The sequence below is a fragment of the Microtus oregoni genome, unplaced genomic scaffold (assembly GCF_018167655.1).
Source record: "Microtus oregoni isolate MIOR12 unplaced genomic scaffold, Mior012 000011F_ref0000422, whole genome shotgun sequence".
Classification (NCBI taxonomy): Eukaryota; Metazoa; Chordata; class Mammalia; order Rodentia; family Cricetidae; genus Microtus; species Microtus oregoni.
The window spans coordinates 48,366,585-48,391,133 of record NW_024543070.1 but is presented as its reverse complement, the minus strand read 5'-3'; the positions used below and the strand labels follow the sequence as shown (position 1 = coordinate 48,391,133).

The following is a 24,549-nucleotide window of genomic DNA, read 5'->3' as shown; positions in this document are numbered from 1 at the left end:
AGAATTCATTGGTAAAGGAAGGGGTCCTCTAACAGGATGGGGATGTGGAGCAGGACCCCACTGGAACTGATAACTTCGAACCCACAGATCCTCCAGGGTTCACCGCAGCTGAGGAAGCAGCCTCTCCGCCCTCAGCAGATGCACTCATACCCAACACCTGGAATGTTACGCTTTTTCATCTTTATCTAAGTGAATTCACCCTTTATTGTCTACTAAATCAGCAATGACTTTTTCTGAATGCAATGCCAGGCAAGACAGTACTGATATCCCCTAGGGCCCAGCACTGGTTGCCTCTAGACCTATTACTAGACTTAAGGTCAAGCAGGCTGTTTGAAGAGAGGTAGGAAGCATAGTTCACAAGGAGGTGGCTACTAAAGAGTTTAATGAGTTTGCTAATTCGTTCAAGTGGAAGTCTGGGGGATGTGTGCAAAATGGGTTTTAAGGGTGTGAGATAACTGTAACACATGTGCAGAGAGCCTAGGTCAGTCCCATGCAGGCTCCCTGGCTAGTGTCGGGGTGGGCTCCCACTCCCGGCGTGTGTCTCAAGCTGGACCAGTCATCGGTTGGCCACTCCTATAATTTCTGTGCCACCTTTGTCCTAGCGCATCTTGTAGGTAGGAAAAATTGTAGGTTGAAGGGTTTGTGGCTCTGTTGGGGTCCCAGTCTCTCCACTGGAAGTCTTGCCTGGTTACAGGAGATGGCCAGTTCAGACTCCGAATCACCCATAGCTAGGAGTGTTGCTAGGGTCACCCTTATAGATTCTATTGCACTAGGTTTCTAGCTCATCCCAGAGATGCCCCCGATTCCAGTTGTTTTTCCCATTACTATCTTCCTCCAATCTCCCCTGACCTGATCCCTCCTGTGCCCATGCCTATGCCTATGCCTTCCGTGCAGACCCCACCCCCGTCCACCTGTGATATCTGGTCTATTTCCCCTTCACAGTGGGAGTCATGTGTCCCCGCTTGTGCCCTCCTTGTTATTTAGCTTCTTTGGGTCTGTAGATTATAGCATAATTATCTTTTACTTTAAGGATAATATCCACTTATGAGTACATACCATGTGTTCTTTCTGGATCTGAATTTGGTTCCCTGTTTATGCAGAGGACTGTGATCTGAGTCTACCCCTAAATAAATAACCCTTTATTACACATAATTCTGAACTAGTATGGGATTATTTTGTAACTTCTGTCATCATCTGGTGCCAGAACGTGGGGACCAGTCCCCCATTTTTTTGGGTCAATTGACCAGCTCTGCATGGCACATTGGACACTGACTCACCTGCCTGCGGCTCTAATCTGGATCTTTTGAGGTAGGAAGATTGCTGAGCCATATGTTCTATCAATGGCCTATATAAAGGTCATGGAAGAAGGATGCTCCCTCCCTTTGCCTGCTGGCGCTCGCTCTGGCTGGCATGTCCATTCCTTGACTAGCGTTCTTCACTGGCATTGGAGCCTGCTTCTTCGAGATTCTGCTGTACACTGAAGACCAGCTGAGACATCCAGCCATGTGGATTCTCAGCCATTGGAGGACCAGCAGACCACAGCCTGTAAGTCACTCCAGTAACCCCCTCTGCAGCTGGCCATGTCGGAGGAACAGCACATGGTAACTGACTTCAGGGGATCGGCCCACCAGGAAACAATGCCCTGGTGGGGGAATCTCAGATAGCCAAGACCCAAGACCCTTGGCCCCAGGATGTTTCTTGGTAGTGCTGTGTCTTTGTATGTTTGCTGCTGCCGTTTGTCCCGTGGTATGAATGGGTGTGGGGCAGATCGTACTGCTGTATGATCATCACATGGAAATATCCTGTTCTACTGGGCATTTTTACCTGTGGGTAATTATGAAAACGATTTCCTCCAAAACTGTACTGTTTAACTGAAGCAATGATTTTATACAGTCATAGTATCAGTTTAACTAAGGTTTTGATGGTGGAAGATTTTTAATAAATATAGTAAGAAATTATGATAGAGGTTAGTTTAGTGGGAAAATTAACATAGGTAAAGGTCGGATAAAATGTTGCCCCACCTCTGGTAAAGCAAAGGCTGCAGAAGACAATAAAACAAGGAAGTCGCAGCTAGAACACATGGGTTTCTGTGGAGGAGCCTTATAGACTGTGACTTATGCTAGTGATTAAGAAAAACAATTGAGTCCCAGTAGCCCAGCTGGCTTAAATTTTTTTCATCTTAATGTAGAGAGATGTGTTCACAGGTTCCAGGTGCATCATAGCTGAAACGAAGCTTTGAAAATAAGGTTAGACCAAGATGTTTTTGTCAAATAGCTTTGAGGTGAAAAACCCAAGAAGACAATCTAAAGTTTTCGAAAGGCACAGAGCTGAGTGAGGGACTCGTTAAGGTCAGAGAAGAAAAACAAAGCAGCCCAGTTATTATCAGCTGACGTGCCTTTCTTTCTCGCTAAGATGGGAGGGCGATTAATCCCTTGTGTCCATTTCTGCCCTCGGCTTCCTGATGTAAAACTACTGATGAGCGGGTGTGCACCCCGAGGATTTAAAATAGAGCTGGCTGATTCTTTTCATATATAGACGTTAGATTTGTGGTTCTTCTAAGATTTCTTATAAAATTACTTTTTGAAATAAGTAATAAAATGATTGGTCCTTTCCTTGTAACTGCAAAATGCAGCCTGCCAGCCAAAGAACTGGCTGAGAAAAATGCCTTGCTTGCTCACACTTTGTTCATCTATCACAAGTTGCTTGGCCATGAATGCATGGGGTTCTTGGGACAACTTTTCACCTGTAAGATGTAAAATATTTAATCATGTGAGGGATACGGAAAACATGCTGTTTTACTTGTGTTCAATGCAACCATTCACTTGAAAAATAGAATGTAACCACATGGTAATTTTTATATTTCTTGAAATATTTTGCTGGGGTACATAAGCTGTAAGGAAAAAAAAGTTACAAGGAAAACAAGAATGAGAGAGGAAAAAATACCAGGATAGACGTAGAGGAAAAATAAGAATAAAAACGAAAGTCAGAAGGAAATCATCAAGAATGTGTGTGTGTGTGTGTTGTGTGAGTATGTGTGTTTTTCCCCTCATTCCCTCGGATGAAGTCTTAGTTCACGGACTCCATGGGTCCCCGTCAAGCCCTGTGCGGCTGCAGGCTGGTACTCAAGGTAACGATGACCCTGTCTATATGTGGGTTCGTTCTATCTAGAGTGTCCTGACTAACACAAGCTCTTGGCAACTCACCGTTAGCCACTCATGTTTCCCACAGCCCTCAGAGAGCACTACCTGCTCGTGGTTTCACAGACTACCCTGACATAACCCTTTTCTAGCTTCCTTTCCTTGCATATCTCCTTATACCTCAATAGTCAGCCGGGCTGAACCAGTTCTTATTTCTCACACCTCTCTACTCAGAATTCCACCCTCCTCTTCCCTTAGGACACACATCCACCCTGCAAACTCGATGGACTGCCCTCCTCCTCCCTTCCCAGCATTCCACCCACCTCTTCTGACCGTCGTCACTTGCACACACACCCTGTTTACCCCACAGATCGCCTTCCTCCCCAACCTCAGGCTCATCATGCGGCTTCAACGCCTTATTTACCATGTTGTCTCCACAGCTCCACTGAGCCTAGAACAACACAGACTCTGACATTTAAGTCGCATTTCCAGAGCAGGCACTTCACAGCACATGCATGTCACAGAAGTAGCCCAGAGAAGGCAGCGACTGACTGCAGATTGCTGCTCTTCACGGGCCTTCAGAGTGGCCAGAGTCTTCAGGCCTGGTGGGAGAGTTCCGCTGGAGTCATGCAGACCTCCAGTGTAGCGCACCATGCCCGTCTGAGCTCTATGAGCTACCAGACAGTTCGTGAACCGGGCAAGGGGCTGGAGATTGAAACACACAGAGACATAGGTCATCCTTGATACAAGAATGCCCCCTTTATTGTGTCCAGGGGCAGGCAGCTTATATAGCAATCCTTAACTGATAGCCACATCCCAGCCAAACCCACCAGAAACCTCTCCCCTGCCATCAGGAACTCCTGAGAATCTCGTGCTCAGAGCAGCTGCAAGCATCAAATGTTGTTTACCAGAAATTCAGGATATGGGGGGTTCACAGCTTCCAACACTCTGGGGTCCTTCATCCACCCAACTCGCTTCTCCCCAGAGCTCTGCAGTCTTCCCAGAGGCAGCTGTTTCAGGCAAATTCAGGCAGAAGATGTCCCGAGGAGCCACTAGAAACCGAGCCACCTTTGCAGGACGCGTGTGTGGCCTCATTTGGCTGCTGAGAGATGGTTTTATAGGCTTCCTTATCAGAATTTTGCAGCAGCCGCCAGCACCAGGACAGAGGGTCCCTTAGTTAATCATCCTAACAGGAGGACAGATCACATTAAAGTGATGGATTCTGTGGCTAGAAAACACATTTGGAATCCCCTGTGGGGCCTCAGCCCTGCCCTCAGTCCCCTTATCTCAGAGCTAAGCCACTGCAAGAAGAAGGATTGTGGGAAGACCTAGGATGGCGGGAAGGCCCTTGAGGAAACTGAGCATTCCTTGGTGTGGCTCCCTCCCCCAGGGTGACATTGTACAGAGCTGGCTGCCTAGGGTGTGTTGTTCTTCTGCCCAGGTAGCACCGACATCCTGGTGAGTCAGAATGAGCACCTGCATGTGTTATGTCATGAGGCCTCACTAGAATACTAAACCTTTCAGCTGCCACCATCCTCCCCACAGGATAAGAAGCAAAGCCCGGCCCCTTCACTGACACACTTCTTCCTCCCTGTCTGAAGAAAAGACCTCATCTGGGAGGAACAGTGTAGGACAGCACCCTAGAAAGAGGCCGTCCACATCTCTATTGTGCATGGCTTCAGTTTAGTTTGGTGCAGGACGCCCGTCAGGGGCTACCATGAAATGAAAGGGTGTTCTAGAAGGCTGGAGGACCAGTAACTGGAGAAAATTGCCTCCAAGAGGCCAACACCAAACCACAGCCACCTCCACCTTCCAGTTGTGACTCAGATTTATGGTGCCGCACAGATGGGTCATTCTTGAGATAAAGGTCCTAGATCTTGCTGCTGACAGGGCTCCTCAATCAGTGCTTCAGGGAAACTTCCAGAAGCTGATAAATGAGCTGTCTCCAAGCCCCAGCCTCAGGCCCAAAAGGTCTCCATTGCTCAGGGTTTCTCATTCATCCTGCAAAAGGGACATACTCTCTTGATGCCAAGAAAAGTCAGCAAGACGGCAGAATTGGGGCTCTGAGAAGTCCCCCGCCTCACCTTCCTGTGCTGCATCCCTTCAGCCAAGAACACAGGGAACATCATTCTCACTAGTGACAAGGAGCCCAGGATTTACTCGGTGCCCAGACAGAATAACCTTCAGGGAGGACGCCAGAGGCCAAGACAGCAAAGTCCAAGGGGGTCAGTAGAGAGGAAACCACAAAGTCTTAAGAGGCAGGTGGCCAGCAGGTCTGTTGACTGCGCTAAATGCCCGCCTAATATTCCCCCCACACACCTCTCTCTCTCTCTCCCGACTGAACTCTGAGTTTGCCGTCTGCCTCGCTTGCATGTACGACAGTGCAGGAACTATCTGCACTAGTCCACTGGGATTTCTAAGGAAGTGTTCCCAGTATAGACCCCGCCCCTTCTACCCCTCCGACCGCTTCTTTTCTATACCTGTTTTCTAATATGAAAACAGCCATAGGGCATCTACCCTGCAACATGCTAAAAATGGAAAAACGAACAAAAGGATCTGGGAAGTGATGGCAGAATGGAATAACTGCTCCGGCCCCAGAATTGAACCCCTGGGCTTGTGGTTATACGAGTAAAATAACCCACTTCTTAGTTAAGCCCCTGGAGTGCTCGCAAAGAGCCAAGCACAATCCTGTTTGGTGGTGAAGGCTCTTCTGAGAATCCAGGCAAACCGTGTTGCCTCTTAAAGCTGTATTCCATTTATATAAAGGAGACAACAAAGAATAAACGCCAGTAGCGAATCACACACTGTGCGCAGGCTCCTTGAGGAGCCCTCGGCACTTGTCATCCACTGCATCAAGAATACAACCACCATATACAGCAAGCAGAGACAGTGCATGCAAGAATATCTATGTCCACTGCCTCACAAGACGTCTGTGAGGATCAAGTGAGCCCTGGCCTTTATGTAACCCCATCCCTCAAGTGCTTCCAAAGCCCTGTTTCTGAGTTACCAGTCAAGGACTGGATGAAGATAAGCACATGAATACTTGATCCTAGCCAAAAGGACTGGAAACTGTGAGAGGCAAGTCTGGTGAGGGTAGGAACCTCATGCCTACTCAGAAGGAAGGATTACCACACGGCAGGATGAATAGAGAAGCCAAGCGGGGCCAGGTGGCAGCCCGCTCTCAGGTGCCTGGCAAGCAGCATCTCCAGGAAGCCCATCTGTGCCCACACGTCGGTGAGGTCAAGCATGGTGCTCTAGTCCCACCGTGCCTTGTATTGGGAGTGTAGAATGCTGTATACTTGCCCCAGGTGGATATCACTGATAACAGCCTGTGAAGGATGTTCACATCACGTCACGGCCTCCAGGGTGGGTGATCTCATGGGCTTGAAGGGAAGTACAGAACTGGAGAAGCAGTGGACACATAATTGGGCAGCTCTGCCCCAAAAGAGAAACACCAGGGCCATGGGATTTCCTGTCAAAACTCTGCACTGGCTATGACCCAGAAAGTCACAGGGTGGAAAGATGTGCACTCATAGCTAACCATTTTAGAGCACAAATAAACTCATCTGATGCCTTACATTTTATTTACATGCATGGGTGTTTTGCCTGCATGTGTGTATATGCACCACGTGCATGCAGTACCCAAGGAAGCCAAAGTGGGAGTAAACCCCTGGGTCTGTAGTAGAGTTGTGAGCCTCCCTATGAGTTCCCAGAATCCAACCCTGGTCCTCCGGAAGAGCACCCAGTGTTTTTAACCGCTAAGTCATCTTCCCAGCCCCTTGGGGAAAAAAAAAAGTTTTTAAAAAAATCCAAGTGGTTCCAGGCGAAACCAAGTCTTTCCAGATGGCCTCACTGGGCCTCCTGCAAAATTGAAGCCTGGCCAGCCAAGGTCTAGAGATAGACAACTTGTCCCCCTTCTGTGTGCCGCACCCCTCCTGCACACCCCCAGCACCTCAGGCTCATGCACAGCATATATGGACACACACAACCATCCTGCAGGAGACTCTGCCTCCTAGTCCAAAGGCTGTGCTGCCACAGCTGCTCCTAAGGCCTGAAGAGTCTGCCTGCTCCACTTCAGGGAACTTTCAGTTTCTCCAAGGTCACCAGCAGGTGTTTTCCTTGTATCTTACAGATTGAGGGCTGACTGAGAAGCAAGAGACTGACCCAAAGGTACCTGACCCCTTTGTAGACAATGAGGCTTTGAATGTGTCTCCGCTCCGAAAGCATCTATCCACATCATCACACTGGTCAATCTCCAGAATTTTAAGGAAATGGTTCTAGCTCCCTCTGCTCCCCTTCTCCCTGAACCTCAGTCCTGCTGGACCTTACCTTAGTTTGGGTTTTCTATTGCTATGAAAAGACACCATGACCACAGCAACTCATATAAAGGAAAATATTTATTGGAGCTGGCTTACAGTTTCAATGGTTTAGTCCATTATCATCATGGCAGGACATGGCAGCGTGCAGGCAGACATGGTCCTGGAGAAAGAGCTGAGAGTTCTACATCTTGATATGCAGGCAACAGGAAGTGAATTGTGTACCACACTGGGCAGAGATTGAGCATATGAGACCTCAAAGCCTGCCTCCACAGTAACACACTTCCTCCAACAAGGCCACAGCTACTTCAACAAGGTTGTACCTCCTAATAGTGTCACTCCCTATAGGCCAAGCACTCAAACACATGAGTCTATGGGGTCATACCTGTTGAAGGAGGCCGCTTGTTGGTTCCCGGCAGCTCAGACCCAAAATAATTACACAGAAACTATATTATTTACAATACTGTTTAGCCAATAGCTTAAGTATATTTGACTAACTCTTACCTACTAATTTAACCCATCTCCGTTAATCTGTGCATCACCACAAGGGCGTGGCCTACCAGCAAGATTTCAGTGTGTCTGTCTCCAGCGGGGCTACGTGGTTTCTCTCTGACTCTGCCCTTCTTTCTCCCAGCATTCATCTTAGTTTTCCCCACCTACCTCTATTCCCTGTGCAGGCCCAAGACAATTTTTTTTATTAACCAATGGTATTCACAGCATACAGAGGGGAATCCAACACCACATACCTATTCAAACCACCACATTCCCCTTCTCCCATATTTTTTGGGAATATGTGGTAACTCCTCTCTGGTTCTGTGGGTGTCTCACTCTCTTGTTTTGTGTCTTCAGAAAAGGACAAGGGACCCTCATTTTACAAACAAGAAGACAGAGAGGGCATGTGAATTCCTACAAATTCCTAACAAAGCCATGTGCAGGGCCTCCTTCTAGCTGAGGACAGTGGGTGAGAAATCAATGTCTCTCTGGGAGTTTGGAGAAGTTTCTGAGGTCCAGGCATTGATGACCCCCACTTCTCCGAAGAGCACCTACCGAACATAGCCACCAGCCTTGTGACAGAACTCGGCAGGCAGCCTCAGGGGGATGGGGGGACTAGTTCTCCTCTCAAGGGTCTAATAATAAGGGTCCCTTGTGGTACTGTGAATTAGCAGTGAAATACACAGTTACCTGCCTCTTCAAAGTAGGCACAGCACACAGTGACTGTACAGTAAATGCTAATTGTCGTTATGTTCAAAGCAACTGCATCCTGGGGCCTCTCCTCAGACTCAAACAAAAGTTCAAAGTTCAGTGTCCTTTATGTGGGTCTCCTCTGCCTCTGCCTTACGATTCCCCTCAGACACATGTATTCCCGTTTGGGCCTCTATCCCCAAGGGACATTCAGTTCCTGATCGTGACTCAGAGGGCTGCGGTGAGACTCAACCTCCTAACCGCCACTCATCCGCAAGAGGTAAAAGAAGGGAGACCAGAGCAGAAGCCAGGAGGAAGAAGTGTGGGGTAGAGAGCCAGCCGTCACCCGAGTCCAACTTGCTGGCTTTCCCTCCATCCTTACAATCTTTCCGAATGCCAAGGAAGCACTGGACCCCGGATGTCTATTTGTTACCTCTTATGAGACAGAGCCCCTGGCAATCTGAAGAGACCTAGAACCACGTGGTCTTTTTCCAGAGGGACATCCATGTCAGCAGGCAGATGGCTATGAGAGACCGCCACCAAGCCAAGCATTCCACATACCTGGGATAGAGTTCAGCTTTTAGGAGTGATGTCAGAACAGTCAACCACTGTCTCCTCCAGCCCCAGATCCCAGCAACTACCTTGTCTGTTGGGACCTGGAGTCCTGGCCTCCAGCTGCTCTTCCCTGCTAGAGATCTTTACTTTCCTTCTGATTTGAGTTACTGAAAGCTGTGTCAAAGTTGTTTACCAGCTCTGCTTCACGAGCACGTGTTGCCTTGCCTTGAGGATCAGAGGATAAGGTTTTCACCTGTTGGCCCACCTGACTGTTGGGTATATAAGCCTCCATGGTGCTGCTGAATAAAGGGCTTCTTACCAGTGACTAGAGGTCTGTGACACTGTCGCTCTGTCTGTGTGTCTTTGTGTGTTTCCACCTCCAACCCCTTCCCAAAGCTCGCAAACTGTATGGTAGCCCTAGAGCGCAGACAGGCGTTGCGTGCTGCACAGGTCATTGCCCATACCAACACCTTCTAGAGGGACTGCCTCCTCTAGACCCCTCGAAAGGGCTCTGTGGGCCTGCACTGTGTTGGGGCCAGGTGACAGAAGTCAGAGTTCAAGGCCGTGTGCAGCAGGTTCTGAAGGGAAATTCTTCCACGCGATTGTGTGGGGAGGAGTCTGCCCTTAACGTACACGAGACGTAAGAGATGTTACACAGAGGAAATGAAGCCGAGGATGTTTGTACAGTTCTGCTTTTATTGAAATGCCATGTATAGTTGTACAGTGTGGGGAACTGGAATGGGATCCTATTAAAGTAAGACATTTGGGGGAATGTTCCTCGGCTTTCGCTGTATTGATCATATGACCAGTGTTCTTTTACAAGATATACAGTCCCTGACATTCATGCAGAAAACAGCAGATCAGACCATGGGGCTGTGCCAGTGTCTCATGTCAAGCCCAGGCCAGGATATCCACACAGATATACACAGTCTGTATCTTGAGTTTTCTTTCAAAGAAAGTATTTTACACATCATATACAAATTAAAGAAGAAGTCCAACAAAGGTCTTTTATTACCACCAAAAGAGGGAAATCATTTACAATCTAATAACCAAAGGCAAGAACAGCACAGGGCCCATATATCCCTGCAAATGCCACAGCCCCATGCATTCCTGCCGTGGCTGCCGCTATATCCAGGAGTCACTGAATCCTGTGGTAAAAGCTGCGCAGGGCCTCTAAGGCTGTGATTGCCCACACAGAAGAAGCCTCTTCATCCCCGTATGTTGGAAGTGCTGCTGGATTCTCTGCTTGGTCAGTAGATAAACAATATAACTGAACATGGGGGGGGGAGGGGCTAAGTAGTGCAAACACAGACACATGGGGGAAAAAACCCTACTGAAACCACTCTAACTTCCTTGCTTCTATGCATCAGAGCCTTGGACACTCTGTCCAGCTAAACGAGTTTGCTCAGCCTCCCAACTCGATCCAACCAGGTGCAAACAGGAAGAAGCATAGAGGCAGTTTAAATGGCACCTATCCCAAAAATAATAAATTAAGATTTTTAAAAAAAGAGAAACAAGAGTCCTAGGACAGATAAATGCACAAAACAGAGCCTGGAATGAAGACAGCTCAGGAAAAAAAATCAGTGTGAGCATCTGTTAAAGCACATTCTTCCCAGAGCTCATGAGGGACTCCCTCCTCTTCCTAAGTACAGAGAACGCAAGCTTCCCGAAGAGACAGGACCCAGCCGCAGAGGCCTCGAGCACTAGAAACCTCCAAAAACCAGGAGACAGTCAAGAATAAGCAAGGTCTGCAGGGCCGGGGAAGCCCAGGGAATGTAGGCCGGAAGACAGGCTCAGGCCAGGGGATGAGGGCCACCACTGTGTGGGCCAACCCAGCCCCAGCCCTGCAGATTCAGAAACACAGAGGGAGGAGATATAGACAGACAAGCGCTGAGTCAAGTTCACCATTTGTCCTAGAAACTGGAAGACAGAGCGTCGTGGCTGTGCCTTGGAATCCCACGGTCTCCCTAAAACGCTAGGAACCTGGAGCTACGGAAGCATCCGAGAGGAGAAAACCAAACAAGAAGTGCTACAGGTGCACACTGTCAGGGTGAGCGACACACGGAATAGCATCTCGTTATTGTGGACAATAGAAAGCGATTCAAATATCATGAAAAAATTATCTATAAAAAATATCTACAGTAAAGCTTCAGCTTGGAAAAGCTACAGCTTCTATTTTACAAAATAAAAAGGCAATCTTTGAAAGGATCTGGCTCAGAGATATACAAACATTACACAACAGATTATCAAAGTAGAACAGCTGGAAGAAAGCATCTGAGGGGATATTGCAACTGGTTTGTCACGAGATAGAATTAAGAATTCTTATTGCATAGCAGAAAAATGAGGTCACTTCATTTGCATAATACTGCCATGTTTTTAGATGGAGAGGCTATTGGGTACTTAGGAGAAGTAATTTTGGGATTCAGAAACTGACTTCTACATTTGTCCGAATTAGCATCCAAGTGGTGTCTGAGCTGCTTCTGACCTTGGGTCTCGATTCCATTTGGCCACTGCAGTCAGATTTTAGATGTGCCCCTGTGCTCACTAGCAGTGGCAGCTGCTCTAACGGGGGTGGGGGTGGGGGTGTTACCCGCCACGTGACTAACACCGACTTGAAAGTGAGTCTGAATTGCCCACCGTGGGGAGACATTGACCTGATGCCTGAGGATGAGTCTCGGGGTAGCATCTGTGGGCAGCTAGGGCAGACTGGCCTTTTGGTGATGACGCACCAGTGTCCTAGTCCCCAAGAGAAAGGACGCATGAGGGTGAAATGAGTGGAACCCTTAGCAGCTTTGCCTGCAAAAGCAGCGCTCTGCAGGAAGGGAGACGGAAGGTGGGGCCAACAGCAAAAACTCCAGCAGAAACCGCAGCTGGCCAGCTTCCATGGAAGGAGGGATTCTCTCCAGAAGAGACTCATCTCGACCCCTAAGCATAAAAGTCTAAGTTCTTGGTGGGAGTGGGGGAGGAGGTGGGGTTACCTTTCACCTGAAATGGGGTGCTGGTACGAACAGCACATCCGACTCTGGTCCCCAACCTTATCTTCACCTCTCGCACCTCAAACAAGTCCCCAGACTTCCCTAGAGGGGGAGGAAGGGGATCAGGGGTGCATTCCACCCCCTTTCTAGCAGGGGGCCAGGCAGAGCTTTCTGGGAACCAGGGCATCTGCCAAGAAACGTTTGCATCCTTTGGGAGACATTTTTCTGGAACCCCCAAAGCTGGGTATCCTAGCTACTGACTATCCCTAAGGCTACTAACTATATGGGTGTTGTAGCGCCTAACTTTTGCTTAACATTAGAAAGGAAGGTTTCACTCTTGTGGAAGAGCACACACTAAAGGCTCAGTAAATACAGTGGTCGCCTCTCTGGGAGAAGCCGGCTTCGGAACACAAAGGGCAGGAGGTGCCATCCCCCTGTCGCTGTGCTTTGAAGAGCCTTCTTATAGCAGAAGTCCAGCATTTGAGTTCACAAAGTCCCATGGTCTCCCCTACATGGATTCTGACTTCAGGAGGCCAAAACTCCACGCCCTGGGTGTGAGACTGCTCTCTAGACACAAAGTCTCCCCTCCTCCGAGAGCAAAAACCCTGATACAGGCAATTTGCTAGCTTAGGAAGGGTTCAAACGACTGTGAGGTTCTTTGTGTGTAAGGGGAGAGTGGGTGTGTGCAGAGACCCAAGATCAGCCTTTGATGTCAGTCCTCAGTAACCACACAACCTGTTTTGAGACACACTCTCCCCGGGTCCTGAGACTTGCTGGTTAGCCTAGGCTGGCTGTCCCCAAGCCTCGGATACCAACCAGCCTTTCTCCGCCTTCCCAGCTCTGAGACTGTAGGTGCATGTTGCCGTAGCTGGATTTTTTTACACCAGTGCTAGAGACCAAACTCATGTTTGTGCAGCAAACGCGTCTCCCCAACCCTTACTGTGCGCTTCCGTGCGCCTCCAAACACCACCCCGGGGGCTTGACGTTACACTCTGAGACATCTGCTCTGTGGCCGAGCAAAGCTTTCCTAAGTTGCTTTCATTTTTAAAAAGCAAGTGTCTTTGAGGAATATCTCCAGTCCTGGGCCCACGACCGTCTCCTCCACAAAGGGGAGAATAAGAAGGGGTATTGGGGAGGCTGAAGAACAGATATGGACCTTGAAGCACGAGAAAGGGAAGACAGATAAAAACAGCCCTGACCATCATCACAAAGTTCCAATGGCCAGATCCAGCCATTCACGTCCCTCTGAGCTACATGTGGCCCCACCTAACATGGGGGCAAGCCTATCTCTGGGCTTAGTGGCAGGGTGACCTTTTACTTATCATCCGCATGAGAACTGATACCATGAATAAGTAAGCCTACATAATAAGCATAAGAAATAGGATTGATGCCCTGTGAACACTCAGAAGCAGGGTCCCTGTCTGAGACCTCACTGGGTGGGAACAAATCCATACCACTTTGGCTTTTCTGGGTTTTGTTTTGCTTTTTCTTGTCTATTTCTCCCCAGCGTTCTACTTGGGGCTTCTCTGAAGAGTTTGTTTTCCCTGCTGAAAAGACACAAAATCTTCCAAACCTGGAATCCGTGACATCAAAGACTAGAGGCCAAGACATGAAGACAAAACAGTTCTCATCCGCCTCCTGGAGTGCAGCCGAGGGGCAGTGACTGGCAGTGGCCAGATGAGGCTGCGTGGAGGATGTAGGGCAGCTCTGCGGAAGCCCCAGTTCATCCACCCGGCTGCAGTAGTCAAGGCATGATCCCAGATGTGGTTGAAGGGCTGCTTCTGCCTAGTTCTACCAGGACCCCAAAAGGCAGCAGCTTCAGTAGTCGAGGGTCCTCATGGGACAAGTCCAGAACACATTGGTAGGTGTTTTAGCATCGTGAAAGATCAGTAGTAAAGAAATCCAGTAGACACTCTTACAGCCCCAGCCCTCACTGAAATGGTTCCTACACACACAAACAAAAACACATGGATACGTGTGCACGCGCTCACACACACACTTCAAGGTTCTCCATTGTCCTGTAGAAGCGCACACACACACACACACACACACACACACACACACACACTTCAAGGTTCTCTCCATTGTCCTGTAGAAATACACACACGCACACGGACACACACGCGCATACACACATGCAAAAAGCCCAAGGAGTTTTTGTGGGGCTGTCAGAAACACAACTGTTTAGGGCAGAAACCAAAGCACCTCGGAGCAGAAGGTGGACCATCAGTGTCCACACTGAGAGGGTGTGGACTTGCTAAGCTGGCTTGCTAAGACAGCAAGGGCGGTTCTCAAATCACTGCAGAGCCTCCCAGTTAATCTTATCAGTTGTCATGGTCCCGCCGCTCGGTGCTCTGGTCACAGGTAGTGCCCGCTCCTTCTTCCACCTCCTGGCAGTGGGAGTCTGGGTCACAAGGATCTGTGAATCACAGCCACACCTGACATGGAAGGGAAACAAAGTGACCATCTTCGCTTCTCCAAAGTTAATCGGAGTCCCAGTGGGTCCAGGATTCTGCGATACCCTGTCACAGCCCTTGGAAGGGTCACATGCTATCGCTGCCGGGAGCTGGCTGTTTCCACTCTGACGTCACATCCTGGCGGGACATTTGAATCCACAAGCATGATCTCAAACAGCGCATGCCAGCAGACACACCCCCACTCCTCTTCCTGACCACAGCATCCAGATTAACACCCCACATACCCCTTACTGAGGACCCAGAGGCATCTGTTCCAAATCGGTATCATTTTCTGGAGAAGCGATGGCTGATGTAGGTCGACTTTACTACTTTTAGAAGTCACTGGGATGGACTAAGAAGAACAATACACCAACTCCGTGGGAGGAAGAACAAAAAGAAACTCCAGCCCAAGCCTTGCCCAGAGGTGATCTGTACCGTGGTTTTCAGTGAGTTTCGTCACAACTGCAGGCGACTTCTCACACTGCTTGCTGTCATGGAACTGAGACCCTCACCCAGTGCTCAGTTCCCAACTGGATAAACTTTCCAAGCATGCACTGTGTATCACTGCTTTTGTTAAACTTAACCATCCTGAAGCCCTAACTCTGTAAGTCCATCTGTCACCCAAGTTTCACTGTAATCCACTGAGGCCATCCGGAAGATGTTAGAGACTGAAGAAGCCAACATCCTTTCTGCATACTGTTCTCCACTATACACACCAGCTAGTGACACACTCGGCCTGCTAGACTGCTTCCCAAATGCCCTGTTGTCTGGCCCTAGCCAATGAGACTGGAAGGCAAGCCTTCTGGGGTGTGACAGCAGCTTGTCCACTGCTGTCTGCCTGGGACCACACACCTCCTTCCTGGTGGAAATCAGCACCAGGCAGTAAATAATAACTCAAAAAGTGCCATACAAATGGATGGAATTAGAAAACACTATCCTGAGTGAGGTAACCCAGACCCAAAAAGATGAATATGTTATGTACTCACTCACAAGTGGATACTAGCCATAAACAAAGGGTCTATAGTTCATGATCCGAGAGTAGCTAAGTAATAAGGTTAACCCTAAGAAAAACATATATATAGCCGGGCGGTGGTGGCGCACGCCTTTAATCCCAGCACTCGGGAGGCAGAGGCAGGCGGATCTCTGTGAGTTCGAGACCAGCCTGGTCTACAGAGCTAGTTCCAGGACAGGCTCCAAAGCCACAGAGAAACCCTGTCTCGAAAAATCCAAAAAAAAAAAAAAAACATATATATAGATCCACCTGGAAAGTGGAAACAGACAAGATTGCCTGACAAAATTGGGAGCATGGGGGTGGGGGGAGAAGGGAGGGTAGAAGGGCAAGAGAAGGGGAGAAGGGGAGGGGTGAGGAGAAGTTGAGGGAATGGGACAGTCGAGAAAGAGGAAGAACAGAGATGAGAGCAAGGAAAGAGATATCTTGATTGAAGAAGCCATTATAGGGTTAGCAAGAAACCTGGCTCTAGAGAAATTCCCAGGAATCCACAAGGATGACCCCAGCTAAGACCCTCCGCAATAGAGAGGGGGCCTGATCTTGACTTGCCCTGTAGTTAGACTGATGAATATCTTAAATATCACCATAGAACCTTCATCCAGCAACTGATGGAAACAGAGGAAGAGACCCGCATCAGAGCACTGGACTTATCTCCCAAAGTCCAGTTGAAGAGTGGGAGGAATGAGAATATGAGCAAAGAGGTCAAGACCATGATGGGTTCACCCACTGAAACAGTCTACCTGAGCTAATGGGAGCTCATTAACTCCAGCCAGATTGGGAAGGAACCAGCATAGAACCAAACTAGTCCCTCTGAATGTGGTTGGCAGTTGCATGGCTGGGGCAGACTGAGGGGCCACTGGCAGTGGCACCAGGATTTATCCCTACTGCACGTACTGGCTTTTTGGAAACCTATTCTCTTTGGATGTGTACCTTGCTCAGCCTAGATATAGTAGAGAGGGCCTTGGATCTTCCCCAAAGCAATGTGCCTCACCCTCTCTGAGGAGTGCATGGGGTGTGGGGGTGGGGTGTGTGGAGGGAATGAGAGGAGGAAAGGGAGTGGGAATAGAGGGTTTTTTTTTGTTCTGTTTTGGGGGGTTTTATTTTGTTTTCAAGACTGAGTTTCTCTGTGTAGTACTAGCTACCCTGGAACTCACACTGTAGACCAGGCTGGCCTCAAGCTCAGAGGCCCATGAAGCATGACTAATAAAAACCCAGAGAGAGAAATTGGGGTTAAACCTGAAGATCCAAAAACCAAAGCAGCCAGCCACTGGCTCTTACCTCAACCTCAGTCTGAAATGCCAATCATGCCTTCAGGAATCTGAGAATGAAACTGTGTCTGAGAGCTGTTTCCTCCCATTTTATAATCCTCTCTAGGATTGGGATTAAAGGCATACAACACCTGGTTTCTATGGCTACTAGTGTGGCTACTGGGATTAAAGGTGTGTGCTACCCTGCCTGGTCTGTATGGCTGAAAAGTGGGGCTGGTTTACACTCTGATCTTCAAGCAAGCTTTATTTATTAAAATACAAATGAAATGCCACTACAGGCCCACCTGCCTCTGCTTCCCGAGGGCTGGGATTAAAAGCGTACACCACCACTGCCTAGCATGGAGATTTATTTTAACATGCCCCAATAGCTATAAAATACTCTGACTGAAGGTGAGGTTAAGGAAACACAAGCTAAAGAATAGGAGGACACACCATCATAGATGCTCTGCTTGAGATACCCATTCCCTCTTCATCCCTGCCTAAGATACCAACAGAAGAGCCTGGAGGCGGGCGGAGCTTGACTCCAGACCAAAAGGTACCACCTGGCCTTGGCAGCCTCTCCTGTGCCTCAGATACCTCTCTCACTGAGCAATACCTGCTAAAAAGCAGGCTCTCGTGGTGTTTTCATGTAGTGTGTGCTCAGTAAATAAACATTAAGTCCATATGGATCTGAATGTTCAGTCCAGACATAAGAAGCAGGGCTTCTATTTCTCCTCTTCAGGATCCCTGACCAATAGCAACTCATGGCCCTGCACTGCACTGAACTTGGTACCGCCCCCTACAAGAAAGAGTCTCTACACCAGTCTGCCCATTACCCCACAATCTGCCCTTTAACCTTCAGTCTGCCCATTACCCCCCAGTCTGCCCATTACCCCCCAGTCTGCCCATTACCTCCCAGTCTGCCCATTACTCCCCCAGCCCCTTTACTCAGCCTGAGCGGGGACAGTAGAAGGGGTGTGGCTTAGCTAGAAGTCAGACCTACTTTTGAATTCTGACTCTGGTGCATGCTTGTTAGCAATGTGGCTGACCTTTAGTGACCGCTTACAGTCCCCATTATTCAGCTGCGAAATCGAGGATGAAGTCCCACTCAGCCCGAGGTCTGTTGGGACGGTGAGAGGGAGCACACACCATACCTACTGCGCTGGCTCACAGCTCAGGGAAGGGTTAGAGTCGGAACGGGACACAGCCCCTGTAGGCTCTCCTGTAAAGATTTGGAGCCCAGCTGGTGGAGATATTATGGGAGGTGCTAGAAGTTCTAGGAGGTGGAGGGAGCGAGTGGCAGGAGGTATGCCACTGAAGGGGTCTCAGACCCGACCCTCTCCAGTCTCTGCTGCCGAGCTGCCTGGGGACTGAAGGCCCCATTGTCCCGCATGCTGTCCATATCATCTCTACATGCTGAGCCTCACCCAGAAACAAAGTAGCCAGGAGACTGTGGACTGAAACTAGGAGACAAGACAATCCCCTCCTTCCCGCTAGTCCTCCACACATACACACACACACACACACACACACACACATATGCACACACAGATACACACACAGACACACACAAACACACTCATACACACACAAACACACAGACAAACACACTCAAACACACACATACATACACTCAAACACATTCATACACACATAGTTAGATACACACACAGACAGATACACACACATACACACACAAACACACAGACACACACTCAAACACACTCACACACATACACACACACATATACACACACGCATACACACACACACACACACACACACACACGTAGTCCCTCTCAGGAAGTTGTCACAACAAGAAGATAATACCTAACATCAAAAGTACACAATAAAGGGCAGTTTGTGTGTGAGATTGTGACCCATCTCCTGAGAACACGTCCCTGCTGGCCGTACTTCCGGCCGTTCTGTCCAGAAGCACCCCATTCACAGTTCACGGGAATCTTGTACAAGCATCTGGTATTTCCCATCTGTGCAGACAGGTCTACCAAACCTAATGTCTAATGAGCAAGAACAGTACTCTCCCGCCTACATGTCTGGCACAAAGTGAGCCAGGCATGACCAAGGCAGGTCACGGCTCAGGTTCATGACCCCTGGAATATGACATGAAGCCTTCTGCACAGCTACATCCAGGTTCACGGGGGAAGTGCTAACTAGCAGCATCTATCCTGGGCACACAGTGAAGATACAATTGCCTGCAGCCCTGCAAGAGGAACTCCATCCCGGCTAAGCCAACTCATCCCCCATGCCATTCCTGCCCTTGGTGTGGTGGTCCCTGGAAGAGGATGCCACTGACCTGCGTAACTCCTTCCGGTGCTCATGTTGGCTGGCAGCAGCGTCCACTTGTCAGTGACCGGGTTGTAGTACTCCACGGAAGCCAGGTTGCAGGATCCATCATCCCCTCCAACCACATACAGGAGCCCATTCACTGCACAGACCCCTGGAAACCAAGCAGAAGTCACAGGATCAGTGGGAGTACCCGAGACCAGGAACCACAGGCAGCTGATGCCCGAGCCCTGCAGGCTCTTTCCCATTTCCTGTTGCACAGCAGAGATGCCACTTGGAGGTCTGAGTCCACTCAATGGAGGAGCATGCTGGGCACAGCCACTGGGCTCTGAGGGTCCCCTTTCTTGGAGGCCGCTGCTCTCATTGGGGAGCTTTTATTACTATGTGGTCCTACAGATGCTCCCGCTGTGCCCCTCCCCCACGGGCTGCCACATTATAGAGTGAGCATTGCGGGTTCTCCTTGTGGGAACATTATAGAGAGATGGCACAGGTCTCCCTGCGGGAACATTTCCTGTGGGTCATGCAGCCCTCCCCATCAGCCTGAACTAGGGAAGACAAGATTCCACACACTCCCATTTCTCTGCACCTTCAGTCTTCCCAGCTGAGACACATGTTGTGTCCACCCCATATGCTGCTAATGGCTGTGCCCATAAACCCTCTTAAGATGAGCATGTGAATCCAGACACATCCAGATTCAATTCAGGTTGGGGATCCTTTCTTATTCTTAACTCGGAGTGAGCTTGTTTGATGGCAAGGTCTCATGAAGCAGGACAGAGGAGCAGGGAGATGTTATTCAAGACCTTAAAACACATAGTCCAGTAGATAGTGTTTGCTTCTGTTTTTGTTTTTGTTTTTTATAAACACGTTTATTTCTGATGCTTTTAAAAGCAGTAGCTAGCAACTCTGATTAAAGATACTCTCAATATCGCTGCGAGCAGAAAGTGTGCTGCCTTCCTGCCCTGGTGTGCACAGATGTGCACAGACAGAAAACATACAGGTTCTTCCCTGTCTCAGGATTCTACTTTTGGCTTTTTCTTCCAGAGAAATAATTTTAAATGTGTACATTGATTCAACCATTAGGATCATTTATAGTAACTACAGCATTACGAGTAGCATGGAAAATGAAGTATTCAATAATTAATTGTGTAAACTATGACATAGCCATGTTAAATGAGAGCGTGAAGATACAAGATACATGTAGTGTTGTGATTAGACATGCATGAGGAATGGAAAAGCAAGTTTTAAAGTAGTACTATGGTAAGATCCACATGTTATTATATAAATAATATCTAGGTGTGAGTGTTTATACATGCCCATGTCTATAACTGAATTCACAGACTGCAGGCAGGCTTGCCTTACAGGCTCTGGAATTCCTTGCTCACGTGGCTGAAGGCCAAATGCCAGCGCACTCACAACAGACTCAGGCCGCGAGCCAAGTGGTAATGCCCCTCTGTTTAAGCCTCCGACAAGTCGGCCACACTGAGTTTAGCAAACAGGTAATGTGAGAATAAAGGAGACAAGTCTACCTGGCAGCGCCTTTCCGTCAGTCAGTCCGTCCAGTCCATCCGGCTGGAGCTAACCTACCCTTTCACAGAGCAAGGTCAGCCCTGCAGGGCACAACTCAAAACAAGTTCACAGGAGGAAACAGTTTGGCCAGGCTGTCAGGCCCCAGGACACGTGACCCTGAGTACGCTGGGACAGGTCCTTCCTATAGGAAGGATTCAAAGAGCAAAGGGACACAGGGACAAGGGATACAAGGACAATAAAGGAAGAAGGACACTGGAGGGTTAGGTAGGGTCTGGTTCCCCTGACAGGAAGGAACTTAGACCCTGTGAAGTACGAGGCCGTTTCAGTCTGTCACTGGCTGAGAAAACACAGCACAGCACCACGGTCTGGCTTAGGCCCAAGCAGCTACAAGGCTACAGGCCTAGCCACTGGACAGGGCCCTGAGGAATCTAGACATCCACCTCCACCAGGGAGAAGGGATGGTTCTGAGTCTCGGGGTGGGGTGGGGGGGGGGGGTCCTATGGCTAGCCTTTGGGGTCCAGGTTCTCCTTCCTCCTAATGCTGAGCCTATGGGGCAAATGGCCTCTCTTATGTTCAAGACACAGGCTCAGCTCCAAATTCTGGCAACGTTGCCCCTTTCCCGTCATCCAGAGCAATCACCTCCGAGGAGGAACGCGCTGTGGCCCTGAGAGGAGAAGTTGCGGTACCTGCATTACGCCGGCACATGTTCATGTCTGCCACCTGTTTCCAGGTGTTTGTCCCGGGATCGTAAACCTCGACACTCTTCCTCACCAAGGGTCCATCGTGGCCCCCCGTGGCATACAGCTGTCCGCTGAGCACCCCAACGCCTGAAAGACAGAGCACAGGGTCCCAGCCTCAGGCCCGCTAGAAGAACCAGAAACCAAGAGGCCTGGTGTCCAGCCCTGGACAGCCATCACCAGCAGGGTGACTTGGGGAGCAAGTTCTCTCTCCCTGGACCTCAGTCCTAATGTGTAGTACAAACACAATGAGATGCTTCCCGGCTCCTTGTAGGATGGGCAGCCTGGAAACACTGAGATCCAAAGCCAACGTGACCCCATTTCTGCTTTTACGATGTAAATATGTATGTGTGTATACATATACAAGGGGTAACAAAGAGGTAAGAGTCAAGGAAATCCACTAAGATGTGGGAAGTGGCTGTTTCTCGACAGTAAAATGACACCCGTTTCCCCCTTCCACGCCACCTTGTTTTCCTTCAACATCATATCATTCCGCCTCGGTAGCAGGGTCACTGAGGTCACCGCTGGGGAGACACTGCTACCAGCCTGGTCCTTCAGCCCCTCTTCTCCTTGATGGCAGAAGGCATCAGACCTCTCCAGGGGAGACACAGGCCACAGAGGAGGAAAGGGGCACCTCGTGAGAGCAGCTGACCTGCACTCGGCCGTCCCCTCTGGATGACCCTTTCTCTCTCCCATTCCTGGAGGGAGGGAGTTGGGATGATTCAGAGGTCCCATGGGGACAGGCTGCATCCCTTCTGCTGGGGCCTTAGTCCCAGAGACACTGGTCGGAAATCCAAAAGAGTGTCTCAGTGAATGGGACGTGCAGCCAGGTTGTGGGTCCAGGGCTGGATCTGGAGACTACAGACTTCATGAGGCCGGGAACGGCTGAGTCTCGCCCTGGCCTGTGCTCGAGGCTGCTGATGCTGGTGGTCTCTCAGCAGATAACACCTACAGGACAAGATGTCAGATCCAGCCCGTGGTTGTTTATGCAGGGCAGCCAGTGCTTCCCAGCAGTTGCCCTAAACTAGCAGCAGATGGTGCTGCTGAGCCAACAATGGCTGGCATCGGGTTGTGGGATTCGGAAAATCAGTAGGCGCCAAGCTGCTTGGCTTTCCCTTCCCCCGGGGTCAGCAGCGGCTGGCACCTCCAGGACCACCACCATGTCCGTCTCTCTGCTCATGCTGCCCACTGCAGAGGGAGGCAGCGGTCACCCAGGCATACCCCAGCAGCTCTTCCACCGCCCTCAGCCCTTGGCAGCCTGCTCATAGACACCATGGAGAGCCACACTGGGCTCAGGCAGCTGCAGTACAGAGCCTTTGGTCTCTAGATCCTTGGCTCTCACAAGCACCCACCATGACAAGCACACGGGCTCCCAGCCCTAGTGATGACACGTCCCCAACTGTTAGTATAGTGAAGCTTTGAACAAAGGAATCCGGGACAGGCTCCACAGAGAAAGGAATTTGAGGACAGGGATCTGAACACTACGCTCATCTCAAGTCAAGGTCACTGGCCCTCCCAGAAACAGGAGCAGCAGTTAATGATGTCATCAAGGGCCTCTAGCCAAGGATGGGCCAGGTGACCTCTGCCCCAGCCACCTTCTGGGCAACTGGTGGGGAAAAGACATCGCGGCAGGCATGGCCGAAGCTGCAGGGCTCCACCATGGGTTGTCTGGGGCACAGTGTCAGGTTATCCCTGGCTCTACCAGAGGTTGTCTCAGTGCACTGTGTCAGGCTGTCCCTGGCTCCACTGTGGGTTATCTCAGTGCACTGTGTCAGGCTGTTGTCCCTAGTTCACCGTGGGTTGCCTCAGTGCACTATGTCAGGCTGTCCCTGGCTCTACCAGGGGTTGTCTTGGGGCACGGTGTCAGGCTGTCCCTGGCTCCACTGTGGGTTGTCTCAGGACACGGTGTCAGGCTGTTGCCTCTAGCTCCACCGTGGGTTGCCTCAGTGCCCTCTGTCGGCTTGTTTCTATATACATAGTCCTTTAGTACTTGCTGCCATGCCCCAAGTCACCATACGGATTTTTAGAAGGTACAAAGAAGGTGCTAGAAGCTATAATTACTAAATGATCGGGCAAGGGGGGAAATCACAGGATTTACGAATGGAACTGGTCCTTTGAGAATGGAGGCAGCCCACGCATGGCATGGCTGAGGTATTAAATGCCAAAGATGGCAAAGGGGGTTGCCCAAGATGAGGTTAAGCACACTCAGCTCTAAAGCTCAGGTTTCTTGACTTCATTCATTGCCAAGTTGTCAGGATTAGCAGAGACAGCTCCCCAAAAGAACTCCAAAAACATGCTTCTAAAATAGAATCATTCAGACTTTCAACTTCACAGCCCATCAATGTGTACACAAAACTTCTCTTTAAAAAAATGTAAACAGCCTAATTTTTACAGAATGCTAAGGACGGAGATAATCCAGTCATAATCCAGTCTCCAGGAGTAGATGGGGCAGCGAAGAAAAAAACGAACACAGGTAACTCTATGGAGAGTATGTGGTTTCTCGTCTCAGGAATCATACCGCCTTCCCACCAGCCCCAAACTGAGAATCAGCTCAGTCTCCAGGAGCCCCAGGAACTGTGGCCAAGGTCTTGCTTGCTCCCTCAGACAGTGAGCCCCTGGGACGGTGGAGGAGACAAAGGTGAGAGGAAGGGGCTGTTGCAGCAGCTCCTGAGTTCCTGGACTTCCCCACACAGCAGAAGCAGAAAGTTATTTGGGAAGTCTTTCTCTTACCATGTTGGAGAGGAAGGAACAAAGCAAGGGAAAGTAGGAAAGGGACCTAGGCTTAGCTCCAGCCGTAAAAGCTGTGATGCTGGCTTTTAACTCCCAAGACACCAGCTTCAGGTAGGCAAGCTGGGCTTGTCAGGGCAGCAGCACCTGCCCTCCCTCACTGGGATGATGCTCACTGGTTGAGGACTAAAAAGCCTCACCCTGGGGAGAGAATTCTAACCGAAAGTTTCTAATTCTATACTTGGACAAAGTGATCCAGCTCTGAGGTCGAATCAGTATCCGGAAGCCTCTTAGGGCTGAGGTGGGGAGTAAGAAGACAAAGGCCTCGGCCAGGTGCGCCTTGCCATCCCAGCACGCGGAGGCTGAAGCAGGAGGTT

At 49.7% G+C, this 24,549-nt stretch overlaps 1 protein-coding gene across 1 annotated transcript in view; it reads right to left on the bottom strand.

Moving 5' to 3' along the window:
• Positions 1–9,907: 9,907 nt before the first annotated feature.
• The window catches only part of LOC121453466 (kelch-like protein 3), a 115,878-nt gene continuing 101,236 nt past the window's right edge, over positions 9,908–24,549 (bottom strand). Inside the window, exons 13-15 of the mRNA XM_041660269.1 lie at positions 21,395–21,535; positions 19,192–19,335; positions 9,908–14,603 (exon numbers count right to left, since the gene is read on the bottom strand). Coding sequence (XP_041516203.1) covers positions 14,575–14,603; positions 19,192–19,335; positions 21,395–21,535 — 314 coding nt within the window. The 3' untranslated portion in view covers positions 9,908–14,574. The remainder of the gene's footprint in view (positions 14,604–19,191; positions 19,336–21,394; positions 21,536–24,549) is intronic.